Raw genomic sequence first — 13645 nt, forward strand, 5'->3', positions numbered from 1 at the left:
GGGACTTTAACACCCCACTTTCACCAATGGACAGATCATCCAAAATGAAAATAAATAAGGAAACACAAGCTTTAAATGATACATTAAACAAGATGGACTTAATTGATATTTATAGGACATTCCATCCAAAAACAACAGAATACACATTTTTCTCAAGTGCTCATGGAACATTCTCCAGGATAGATCATATCCTGGGTCACAAATCAAGCCTTGGTAAATTTAAGAAAATTGAAATTGTATCAAGTATCTTTTCCGACCACAATGCTATGAGACTAGATATCAATTACAGGAAAAGAGCTGCAAAAAATACAAACACATGGAGGCTAAACAATACACTACTTAATAACAAAGTGATCACTGAAGAAATCAAAGAGGAAATTAAAAAATACCTAGAAACAAATGACAATGGAGACACGACGACCCAAAACCTATGGGATGCAGCAAAAGCAGTTCTAAGAGGGAAGTTTATAGCAATACAATCCCACCTTAAGAAACAGGAAACATCTCGAATAAACAACCTAACCTTGCACCTAAAGCAATTAGAGAAAGAAGAACAAAAACATCCCAAAGTTAGCAGAAGGAAAGAAATCATAAAAATCAGATCAGAAATAAATGAAAAAGAAATGAAGGAAACGATAGCAAAGATCAATAAAACTAAAAGCTGGTTCTTTGAGAAGATAAACAAAATTGATAAACCATTAGCCAGACTCATCAAGAAAAAAAGGGAGAAGACTCAAATCAATAGAATTAGAAATGAAAAAGGAGAAGTAACAACTGACACTGCAGAAATACAAAAGATCATGAGAGATTACTATAAGCAACTCTATGCCAATAAAATGGACAACCTGGAAGAAATGGACAAATTCTTAGAAATGCACAACCTGCCAAGACTGAATGAGGAAGAAATAGAAAATATGAACAGACCAATCACAAGCACTGAAATTGAAACTGTGATAAAAAATCTTCCAACAGTCAAAAGCCCAGGACCAGATGGCTTCACAGGCGAATTCTGTCAAGCATTTAGAGAAGAGCTAACACCTATCCTTCTCAAACTCTTCCAAAATATAGCAGAGGGAGGAACACTCCCAAACTCATTCTACGAGGCCACCATCACCTTGATACCAAAACCAGACAAGGATGTCACAAAGAAAGAAAACTACAGGCCGATATCACAGATGAACATAGATGCAAAAATCCTCAACAAAATACTAGCAAACAGAATCCAACAGCACATTAAAAGGATCATACACCATGATCAAGTGGGGTTTATTCCAGGGATGCAAGGATTCTTCAATATACACAAATCAATCAACGTGATACACCATATTAACAAATTGAAGGAGAAAAACCATATGATCATCTCAATAGATGCAGAGAAAGCTTTCGACAAAATTCAACACCCATTTATGATAAAAACCCTGCAGAAAGTAGGCATAGAGGGAACTTTCCTCAACATAATAAAGGCCATATATGACAAACCCACAGCCAGCATCGTCCTCAATGGTGAAAAACTGAAACCATTTCCACTAAGATCAGGAACAAGACAAGGTTGCCCACTCTCACCACTCTTATTCAACATAGTTTTGGAAGTTTTAGCCACAGCAATCAGAGAAGAAAAGGAAATAAAAGGAATCCAAATCGGAAAAGAAGAAGTAAAGCTGTCACTGTTTGCAGATGACATGATACTATACACAGAGAATCCTAAAGATGCTACCAGAAAACTACTAGAGCTAATCAATGAATTTGGTAAAGTAGCAGGATACAAAATTAATGCACAGAAATCTCTGGCATTCCTATATACTAATGATGAAAAATCTGAAAGTGAAATCAAGAAAACACTCCCATTTACCACTGCAACAAAAAGAATAAAATATCTAGGAATAAACCTACCTAAGGAGACAAAAGACCTGTATGCAGAAAATTATAAGACACTGATGAAAGAAATTAAAGATGATACAAATAGATGGAGAGATATACCATGTTCTTGGATTGGAAGAATCAACATTGTGAAAATGACTCTACTACCCAAAGCAATCTACAGATTCAATGCAATCCCTATCAAACTACCACTGGCATTTTTCACAGAACTAGAACAAAAAATTTCACAATTTGTATGGAAACATAAAAGACCCCGAACAGCCAAAGCAATCTTGAGAACGAAAAATGGAGCTGGAGGAATCAGGCTCCCTGACCTCAGACTATACTACAAAGCTACAGTAATCAAGACAGTATGGTACTGGCACAAAAACAGAAAGATAGATCAATGGAACAGGATAGAAAGCCCAGAGATAAACCCACGGACATATGGTCACCTTATCTTTGATAAAGGAGGCAGGAATGTACAGTGGAGAAAGGACAGTCTCTTCAATTAAGTGGTGCTGGGAAAACTGGATAGGGACATGTAAAAGTATGAGATTAGATCACTCCCTAACACCATACACAAAAATAAGCTCAAAATGGATTAAAGACCTAAATGTAAGGCCAGACACTATCAAACTCTTAGAGGAAAACATAGGCAGAACACTCTATGACATAAATCACAGCAAGATCCTTTTTGACCCACCTCCTAGAGAAATGGAAATAAAGACAAAAATAAACACATGGGACCTACTGAAGCTTAAAAGCTTTTGCACAGCAAAGGAAACCATAAACAAGACCAAAAGACAACCCTCAGAATGGGAGAAAATATTTGCAAATGAAGCAACTGACAAAGGATTAATATCCAAAATTTATAAGCAGCTCCATGCAGCTCAATAACAAAAAAACAAACAACCCAATCCAAAAATGGGCAGAAGACCTAAATAGACATTTCTCCACAGAAGATATACAGACTGCCAACAAACACATGAAAGGATGCTCAACATCTTTACTCATTAGAGAAATGCAAATCAAAACTACAATGAGATATCATCTCACACCAGTCAGAATGGCCATCATCAAAAAAATCTAGAAACAATAAATGCTGGAGAGGGTGTGGAAAAAAGGGAACACTCTTGCACTGCTGGTGGGAATGTGAATTGGTACAGCCACTATGGAGAACGGTATGGAGGTTCCTTAAAAAACTACAAATAGAACTACCATATGACCCAGCAATCCCACTACTGGGCATATACCCTGAGAAAACCATAATTCAAAAAGAGACATGTACCAAAATGTTCATAAGCAGCCCTATTTACAATAGCCCGGAGATGGAAACAACCTAAGTGTCCATCATCGGATGAATGGGTAAAGAAGATGTGGCACATATATACAATGGAATATTACTCAGCCATAAAAAGAAATGAAATTGAGCTATTTGTAATGAGGCGGATGGACCTAGAGCCTGTCATACAGAGTGAAGTAAGTCAGAAAGAGAAAGACAAATACTGTATGCTGACACATATATATGGAATTTAAGAAAAAAAAATGTCATGAAGAACATAGGGGTAAGACAGGAATAAAGACACAGACCTACTAGAGAATGGACTTGAGGATATGGGGAGGGGGAAGGGTAAGCTGTGACAAAGTGAAAGACCGGCATGGACATATATACACTACCAAATGTAAGGTAGATAGCTAGTGGGAAGCAGCCGCATAGCACAGGGAGATCAGCTCGGTGCTTTGTGACCGCCTGGAGGGGTGGGATAGGGAGGGTGGGAGGGAGACGCAAAAGGGAGGGGATATGGGAACATATGTATATGTATAACTGATTAAATTTGTTATAAAGCAAAAAAAAAAAAAAAGAGAGAGAAGGCTGCCTTTGAAGTAAGTAGTACAGGTACACAGGAGAACCCACCAATACTCACTAACTCAAATTGACAGATGATGTAGCCAGAACTCCTGGCAATCAATGCTGTGGGAGTGGCTAGTATAAGACAAAAATGTAGATGCATATAAGATCCAACTGGATAGGGAGCCCTGTGAAACACTCAGTGCCTGTATGGGCTGGGGTACTCTGGAAGGGTTAAGGGAGATGTAGGTACTGCAGAGACTATCTCCAAATAAAGGAAAGCCACAAAAATTCATTAGCAGAAAGGCAATGTTCCTTCCCACAAATGCCTTTCCTTGCAGCTTCTATTCATTCTCCATATTGATACAAAGTTGCAATAGATTTAAAGCAATGATTCTTACCCAAACAGAAAAAAGGCATTTTTCCCATGGAGAGTGAGAACTGAATTAACAAAGGACTTGATTAAACCCTAATTCTAATCTAGATCCCTGATGTTTGGAGATAAACACACACACACACACACACACACACACACACATATATACACATACATACACGTAAGTATACATATAAACATATTAGTAGGTTTCTTTTAAATTGCTATTATTTCTTTAATAATGATCCTATAGGATCATTTTCCTTCTACCTGGATAACTCCCTTTAGCAATTATTTTAGCACAAGCCAGATAGTAAAGAATTATCTCAGTTTTTGTTTGTCTCAAAACATCTTTATTTCACCTTCACACTCGAAGGATATTTTTGTTAGATAGAGGACTCCATTGTAATAGTTATTTTCTTTCAAGATGTTAGGTAATTTCATTATCTTCTAATGTGAAGTTAGCAGTCAACATTATCTTTTCTCCTTTGATGTTAATGTGTCTTTTTTCTCTGGCTTCTTTTAAGATTTTACCATAATGTGTTTATGCATATTTATTCTCTTTAGGGTGTGCAGAGTTTCTTGAATTTGTGGCTTGATATCTTTATAGCAATAACTTTTGGAAATTTGGGGAAATTCTTGGTTACTATCACTTCAAATAGTACTTCTACCCTATTCTCTATCTCTCTTTTCCTTTTAGGACTCCAATTATACATGGTTTAGACCTTTTCATCTTGTTCCATATATCCCTTATTCTATGTTCTGTGTTTTCCCCCCACCCTATAATTTAGCCTGGATATTTCTACAAAACTATACTCTCTTCTACTGTTTCCAATCTGCTATTATGGCCATCTATTTAGTTCATAATTTTAGTTATCACTTGCTTCTATTCTCAAATTCCCATATGATTCAATTTTATGGATTCCAGTTCTCTGATGAAATCCTGTATTCTGTTATCTATTCTCGTAAATATTTATTACAGGGTTTTTGTTTTGTTTTGTTAACACACAGGTCCAATAACTCTAGCACCTGTTTCTATCATCTGTTTTTCCTCTTGCTCTTGTATCATGGTAAGATTGGCAATGTTTTATTGAATCATTGGCATGATCTATAAAAACTTGTATAATCTCTGGTTGGTGTCATCTTCCTCCAGGGTGTCTTTTTTAAAGTTTCTTGGAGGCAGTTGGAATAATAACAAATTTTATTACTCAAATTAGGGTTGAGCTAATTCAAGACTAGGTTTCAGTCTTTGTAATATCTAGTCTATTTAGGATTGCTTTTCCCTTTCTCCTAGGGTATAGTCCTTCATGGATACAAACTGATCACCTGAGATGTTTACCAGGGCTTTGAACTCAAATTTTTACGTCCCAGGACTATGAAACTGCCAATAAATCTGCTTAATTTCTCAGCCTCTTAGGAGCTGCTTTCTGCTTGGCTTTTCTGCCTTTTACTACTTAAAAATTGGTGAATACTAGGATGAAAAATGTGGCTCAGATAAAGTCATTTTTCTGCATATCGCTTACTTGCAGGGATCTTGCAGTCTCAAGTTCTAAGTCCATGATTATGTTTTACTTCTCAATTTCTGGTTCCCAATTACCCATCATTAGATTGCTAATATCTGTAAGAGTTTTTATTACATCCAAAGTATGGTCCAAAGTGGAGTGAGACAAATAAGGGCAAAAAAGTAAATTTCTATAAAGCTACATGAATTCAATTTAAAGGCAGGTCTTTCAATCTAAGATTATGTCCTACTTTTTAATGTTAAAATGAAAAGATTCTGATTGTAATTCTTTCCTGAAAAGTCTGTGATGGTAGACCATAGGTGAGTTTTTTGTTTTTATTTTTGTCTTTATTTGACCAAATAAAAAACTGACAACCTATATTAGTTCCAAATATGCTTTTTTTTTTTTTTTTTTTTTTTTTTTTTTTTTTGCGGTACGCGGGCCTCTCACTGTTGTGGCCTCTCCCGTTGAGGAGCACAGGCTCTGGACGCGCAGGCTCAGAGGCCATGGCTCACAGGCCCAGCCGCTCCGCGGCATGTGGGATCTTCCCGGACCGGGGCATGAACCCGTGTCCCCTGCATCGGCAGGCGGACTCCCAACCACTGTGCCACCAGGGAAGCCCCAAATATGCTTTTTTTAAACAATTTACTAGTATTTGAAATCCAAAAGTCTGAGAATCAGATTCTTTACCTTCTTCTTCAACATTGGCCCATTCTGCTTTCTCCCCTGTCTATTGTCTTTTAGGCATAAAACCTGCTTTTCATTTCCTGCTCCAGCACCTTTACATATGCTGGCCTCACTATCTGGATTTTATGTCCCATAACCCTCCACCCTTCATATAATTGACTTCCTCTCAGCAGTTGGGTCTCAGCATAGACCCTCGGCACAGAGGACTTCCCTGGATAGGTGTTATCTACCCCCTTGATACAAATTTTAATTACACATAATTTGATTACATACTTGTTTATTGTTTGTCCCCCTAGATTACAAGAACCATGAGGACAGGCTCTGTGTTAGTTTAACTCACAGTTGTTAAACTCCTTACCCACACCAAGGCATAAAAAGCATCTTGGAGCTGGAGACTTAGAGAGTATAAGGATTTCTGAAGATTTCTTTGAGAAATCTATGCTATGAGCCTACCCCTCACCCTGCTCCAACAGAAAGAGAAGGGATGAGGGCTTCAATCTGCTAACCCCCAATTGAGAGGAAGAAACTTTAGGGACACCAGCTGACACGTGCCTCTTGCAGTTGGTTGGTGTCTAATTCACACCTGAGAAATTTAAGGGCTGAGAGCTCAGCTGCAGTGGCCTGTGTAAGCAGAGCAGGTATTGCTGCATTGGCTCCTAGAACTGGAGAGTTTGTTTAGCAAAGTTCACAGGAGGGTTTCCAGTGAACCAGATGTGGGCCGCATGCAAGAGAGCCAGCATGGGGTTGTCTTAGGAACGAACATACCAAGACAGCTGCTGAGGGGGTGAGTAGACATAAACAGGAAGAAGCTGGGAGTATGCCTAGGTGTCCAAGATTAGGAAAGAGCAATGTTACCAAGTCAGAGGATTGCGAATACCACATCTCAAGCGAATTGCAGGCGAGGATCCCAAGGGACTGGGGGGAAGGAAGAGACACTGTCTCATAAAAATCCATCAAAGTGCTCATGATAGATGAAGCTGGCTTTAAACACATACTAAACCAGAGAACATCAATACCTAGTCACTAAAGTCAAGGCAGAACTCCCCTCCTCCTTCTCCTCTTCTCTTGCCCAAATCTCCTTTTCTGAGTAAGTACAGAGAAGGCAGAAGAGGCTGAGCAGTAGCCCTTCCTACCCCAAAGGCTTTCCAGTAGCAGCTGACCCCAGTTAGGAAACAGAAGACACAAATGCACACACACACTGAGATAGATCACTTGGTAAAGTCATATTCTAGGCAAAATCAAAGTAATTTTTTAAATTAATAAAATAACAGACATGGAAGCATTTTGGTTGTATGACAACAAGATGAAAGTGGCCATTCATGGTCCTTAATATCGATATATTCCTCTAAATCTTTTTAACAGATACAAGTACATACCATCTTTTTTTAAATTTTGCCTTTATCTCTTTTGCCAGTGGATAAGTAGAATTTATGGAATTTTTGTTGTTTAAGTGATTCTTGATGCTAAATAAGGACCATTTATACCGGTGATTCAAACAGAACCTTGACTGAGCTCAAAATTTTGAGCTTAAGTAGCCTCATTCCTTCGATTATTCCTAATAATTACCTTGCCATTTATCACAGGATATGGATTTTTATATTTTGAGGGCAGGGCATGAGGGATGAATGTCAAGGAATCATAAAATGCTCTACTATGAGGGGTCTGGCTTTTATATTTAGTTGGTGACTGGGGAGGTACATACCATAAAGAAAAGACAAACACAAATAAACCCCACTCTCTTCCCACCTGAACCCTACCATTCATTGCAAATTATTCAGATCCCTCAGATTTGGATTGAGATGCCAAAATCTCACCTTCCCATGCCAGTCTCCATGCTAGAAACCTCTCCCTCAAATGACTGACCAGCAGTGGGTAAGAACTTGCTCCCTACCTAAGAAGACCCTCCCTGACCCTTGCCCACAGGAGCACAGGCCCCCTATTACAAACCTCACCAGGATAAATACATCCCAGTACAATGCAACATCCATATGGTATGACACACTTAGAGGGCCTTTATTTCCTCACCAAGGTAACACAGAAGCAGCAGCTATATACCACTTTGTCATTGCGAGACTAATCCCCGGACTCAGTTCTTCAACCATTTACTTAGGGTTCCAAGCTCTGAGTCAGAACTTGCCCTTAGATAATGACACCAACACTAACTCCAGAAGCCTTCCCACGCTTTCCTGGAGTGGACTCAGAGTCCTCCTTCTCAAAGGCCATATCTACAGTCTCACATCTGCCCTGCTCTGTGCTGTCTCAAGGAAATGAGAATGCACGTGGTCACTCTTTAATATGCCATAAAACAGCGACCTTGATGGAATCCAGAGCATTTCTGCGCTATACCTTACACATTCAGGGAACGCCCATTCCCTCTTTCACCGGACAACATCCCCAAACTGAAGTTAGCTGCCATGATCTTGGAGACTTCTTTTGTCCAGAACCAGCACATCCGGTTCCATCCACTTGGGGTTCTGTCTTACCTGAGAGCTCAGGTAAAAATCCTTGGCTAGGATTGACACTACCCCGTGAAGAATTACTTCAAATTGTCTCAAGAGCAATGATAACTGTGGGTTTCTTACAATGTATGTTTATTTTTTAAGAAGCTGATCTTACATTTTAACAAATGTTGCTTAACATAAACATTTCTAAGATGGGAGCACAGACCTTGCATTACCTTCTTAATCAATGGGTTGCTCAGAGAAAGTGAACCGAAAGTGATTAAAATGGCAACAACTCAAGGGTGGAACACAGAAGACTTGACCTCTTACCCCAGGTCTCAACAACTTTGGGCCAGTGACTTATCATGCCGGCCTCCCCTCCCTTAAAGCCCAAAGTGTGGAGTGCCCCAACTGCTGCAAGCTGGGAGTCTCATGTGGAGGGGTATGGCCACACTCATGAAAATGCGGCCATTACTATTTAAATATGGTAACTTGAGGTAACTTAAATATGGTAACTTGGTAACTTACACCACCATCATGGTACCTTCCAAAGCTAAGAAGCCCAGTTGTCTTCCCAACCTCACCCATCCAAAGGCGCTGACACCCCACAGAGAAGAACAGGAAAGGCCACCACTTACCTGCCAGTCAAACATCTCCGCAGAGAATAGGACGCTCCTCCCCCACAAGTCCGGGAGCAGTCACTCCAGTCACCCCAAGCATCCCAGTTGCTATCTTTGTCTTCATCCGAATGAGTGTTTCTTGAAGTCTGTAATGTGAAAAAACACAATAAATTATAGACAAAATGCTAGAAATATCCCAAAAGCTTTCCCAGTTTTTCCAGAGTCTTACTCTAAGCTGTTCACAAAGACTAAAGTTGCCTAAAAATGCATTGTTTTGGAATGGCTACATTAACACACACACACACACACACACACACACACACACACACACAAGATAGTTTTATATGGAAACTCATGACACATGAGTACCTTTCCACCTTACGAAGGTTTTATCCAGATGGTTTCCAAGCTCAGTTTTAAATTTGAAATTTTATCATTTCAAAATTTAAATAAATTGGCTAAATATAAATAATAATATTATTATTTTGTTTTTATAACTTACATAGCAGGGTCCTAAGAAATTCTCTTAGGAGAATTGTACCTAAGAAATTCTCTCCATTGTCTGTCATATAGACTGGTGCTTACTCCAAAGAAACCTTTTTGCATGAGGATTTGTGGAACATCCTGAGAGAGGCTTCACCCCAAGAAAACAAAGTAGATAAAGCTTCAGGGTCCAAGAAAATAGAGAAAATTCAATTATGAATGCTGTTTGGATTAATTTGTCTTCTGGACTTGCCACCATTGACTTATATCAAGGTACTCTAAAGAAAAGAGAACAGGGGGAGTTAAAAAATTTTAAATATATAGATAGATATAGATATGAAAAGAAATGATGTACAAAACATTACGAAGAGGCTTAAAGTAGACTCGAATAAATGGAGAAACACGTAGTCCTAAATAGCTGGACTCAATACTGTAAAATGTTAATTCTCTCCAAATTAATCTATAAATTTATGATAACTCCAATCAAAATCCCAAAGGGGATTTTTTTAGACCCTAACAAAATGATTCTAAAGTTCATCTGGTGGAGTAAATGTCTACAAGAGCCAAGAAAAAACTGTACAAGAAGGGAAATTAGAGGGAAGTTGCCTCAATTCAAACAGTATAGAATTGGCATAGCAATAAGCATTCAGATCCATTAAGGTAAGAAAGAGAAGAGTCCAGAAACAGACCCAAGTATAAGGACATAACATAGAACCACAAGTTGGTGTGATGAATGGTTTAAAAGAAAATAATAGGGCTTCCCTGGTGGCGCAGTGGTTGAGAGTCCGCCTGCCGATGCAGGGGACACGGGTTCGTGCCCCGGTCCGGGAGGATCCCATGTGCCGCGGAGCGGCTGGGCCCATGAGCCATGGCCGCTGAGTCTGTGCGTCCGGAGCCTGTGCTCCGCAACAGGAGAGGCCACAACAGTGAGAGGCCCACATACCGCAAAAAAAAAAAAAAAAAGAAAATAATAGATAACTTCTTCACAAAAGACACCAAAATGAATTCAGATATATTCCAGAAATTAATATTTTGAATGCTGAACCCATAAAATACTAAAAAAGCTATAGATTAAAAGTCATACAGGCTTGATGTAACAAAGAGTGTCCTAGATGTGTCAACAAGGGTAGAAACCCCAAAGCAAAAGACTGATAGATTGAATTACATTAAAATAAAAACACACATAGCATTTTCTCTCTCTCCACCTATAGATAAAGGAATAAGTATATGAACATCCACACGAAAATGCCGTAGTAAAAGTACAAGTATGTGGGCTGGAAGAAAACCCACCAAATTGCCTCTAAGGATGGAGGGAGCAGGACTCTGCGTGCAGCCTGTTGGGGAAGGACACAAGAGGAATGCCAACGGAATGTTTTATTCCCCTCCCAGCCCTCCCCCAAAAGATCTGAAGCAACTATGACAAAACATTCAACTCGATGAAGCCAGGTGGTGCTATAATAGATGTTAGTTATATCTGAACTTTTATGGATTTTGAAAATTCTTTTAAAACATACTTTGAGGGGGCTTCTCTGGTGGCGCAGTGGTTAAGAATCCGCCTGCCAACGCAGGGAACACGGGTTCGAGCCCTGGTCCGGGAAGATCCCACATACCGCGGAGTAACTAAGCCCGTGCGCCACAACTACTGAGGCTGTGCTCTAGAGCCTGAGAGCCACAACTACTGAGCCCGCGTGCCACAATTACTGAAGCCCAGGTGCCTAGAGCCCGTGCTCCACAACAAATAGAAGCTACTGCAATGAGAAGCCTGTGCACCGCAACAAAGAGTAGCCCACTCACTGCAACTACAGAAAGCCCGCCCACAGCAACAAAGACCCAACGCAGCCAAAAAAAAAAAAACAAAAAAAAAAAACAAAAAAAAACTTTGAGGGTAAAAGGCAATCATTAGAGAAGAATGTAAGCCTATATCATATTTAATACAGGTAAATGTGTACATGCCTAGGGAAATGAGTAAGAGGTTAATTTAAATGTTAGCAGTGGCTACTTCCAGGTGCTAGGAAATTTAAAATTCTTTTGTTCTTTTGTCTCTGAATTTTAAGTTTTTTTTTTAAAGCCAACACTTTAATATTTTAATTGGAAACAAGCAAGGAAACAAACAAAACCACATCCTGTTGACATACAGAAAAGCTCAAGTCAGACAGGACTTAATAGGTGAGTTCTAAGTTGGAAACCAGGAGAGCTTATGAAGGAAACCCTGACATACTAATAAACCGAAGCATGGGACTCAACTAGATATTGCACAGATTTCCTTAAGCCCTTAGGCCAAGTTACCTCATCCAACCAAAAAAAAAAAAAAAAAATTAAATTAAGAGAGGGATCTGTAGAAAGGACCTTCAAATGTGAAATGAATAAATAATGACTGGAAGCAAGGAGGAGATTTTCCAATAATTTTCACCCATATCTCACCTGTCAGTGGGTTTCCTGGCTTCTTACCAAGCTACCTATTTATAGCACAGTAAGCAGCCCTACTAGAGGCAATATTTCAGCAACAGTCAAGTGAAAGGAAAGAATAAATACCTGGCAACTGATCAAGTGTGTCATCGGGAATAAGGGCCAATTAAACCCATACTATTTACTGTTCTAATTAGACCACTGTTCAGTTCGATTTTCTACACTAAACGTCACCAAACAGAACTGTGTCCTGTCTATAATTTAATATAAAATAAAGTTTTAATTCATAAAAAATACAATAAGCAGTTTAATACACTCATCTGGGCTTTTAGGTTGGTGAGTCCAAATCATTTAGGTAAACGTTTAAAATATACACAGCTGAAACTGATTTTTCATTTTGTCACTCGATATACTGATAGGTTGAATGTGAAAAGTTGAAAACCATCATCATATATATTTTTAAATGAAAGTTGAGAGTTCTTTGCAATATTGTTTTAATTTGTTTTTATTCCCACTATCCCATCTGTTCAGTTTATAGTTAGAGTCAGGTTTCTTTCCATAACTTCTCCACCTTTACTTACAAAAAAAAAAAAGAATCTTGATTCTAAAATAACTAAAATAGGCAAGTTATAAATGCAGGCATTTGGTTTCTTTGGTTGAATCAGTAAGATATTTTTCCCCTAAGAAAACAGAGAGAAACTGACATCTCAAGAGGGATCCTTGAGTTTTTCTCCTGTCCTTGGCCATGAAGATGGTCAGATTTTGCTTCGAAACCCCACTGCTATTTCCTACCAGCCAGTCCTCCTGCCCTTCTCATCATTCTTCATTTTCCAAAGAGTAGCAATAATATCCCCAATTTCTACCCAGTTCTCATCTCTTCCCTTTGATGCCAGCAGCATGATGATAACACAAATGTTCAGAAAAAAAAAATCTCATTGGAGCCGAGCACAGAGTCCCCAGGGTCATTTCTGAACATTTATATTTGTGTATTCTTCTTTATAGCGACAGAGAACCTGCTTCCCTGGAACTTACATCCTCTAGAGCAGTGGACAGTGAGTCTCTATCCTCTTCTACAGAAGAAACCTTTTCAAGCTTTCTCAAACGATCTGGTACCTTCAATTGTCCCGGCTCTCTCATGAATATCTCCTCTCTCTGCACGCTCTGCGGTCTGCACATTTTTAATTTTAAAATGTAGCATCCAGAACACAACAATGTATCTGAGAATAATACAGACTACATAGTGTCCCTATGACCCAGGTTTCTTTGGATGAAATCTAAGTTTCCATCTCTCCTTCTTCCCTCCTCTTCTCTTCCTTCCTTCCTTCCTCCCTTCCTACCTTTTTAGTCACACCATTTATTGAATTTCATGATGGAGGCAATATCACATAATGGTTAAAAGTTGTGTGACTCTGGATAAGTTT

The 13645-nt window shown here is 39.0% G+C and overlaps 1 protein-coding gene across 1 annotated transcript in view; it reads right to left on the bottom strand.

Annotated features, from left to right (window-relative positions):
* ADAMTSL3 (ADAMTS like 3) overlaps window positions 1-13645 on the bottom strand; it is a gene marked incomplete at its 5' end in the record, with an annotated part of 559659 nt that overhangs the window by 270029 nt on the left and 275985 nt on the right. The window contains 1 exon segment of the mRNA XM_079701202.1: window positions 9354-9481. Within this exon segment, the coding sequence (XP_079557328.1) occupies window positions 9354-9481 (128 nt within the window).

Source organism: Hyperoodon ampullatus, assembly GCF_949752795.1.
Source record: "Hyperoodon ampullatus genome assembly, chromosome: 3".
Lineage (NCBI taxonomy): Eukaryota > Metazoa > Chordata > Mammalia > Artiodactyla > Ziphiidae > Hyperoodon > Hyperoodon ampullatus.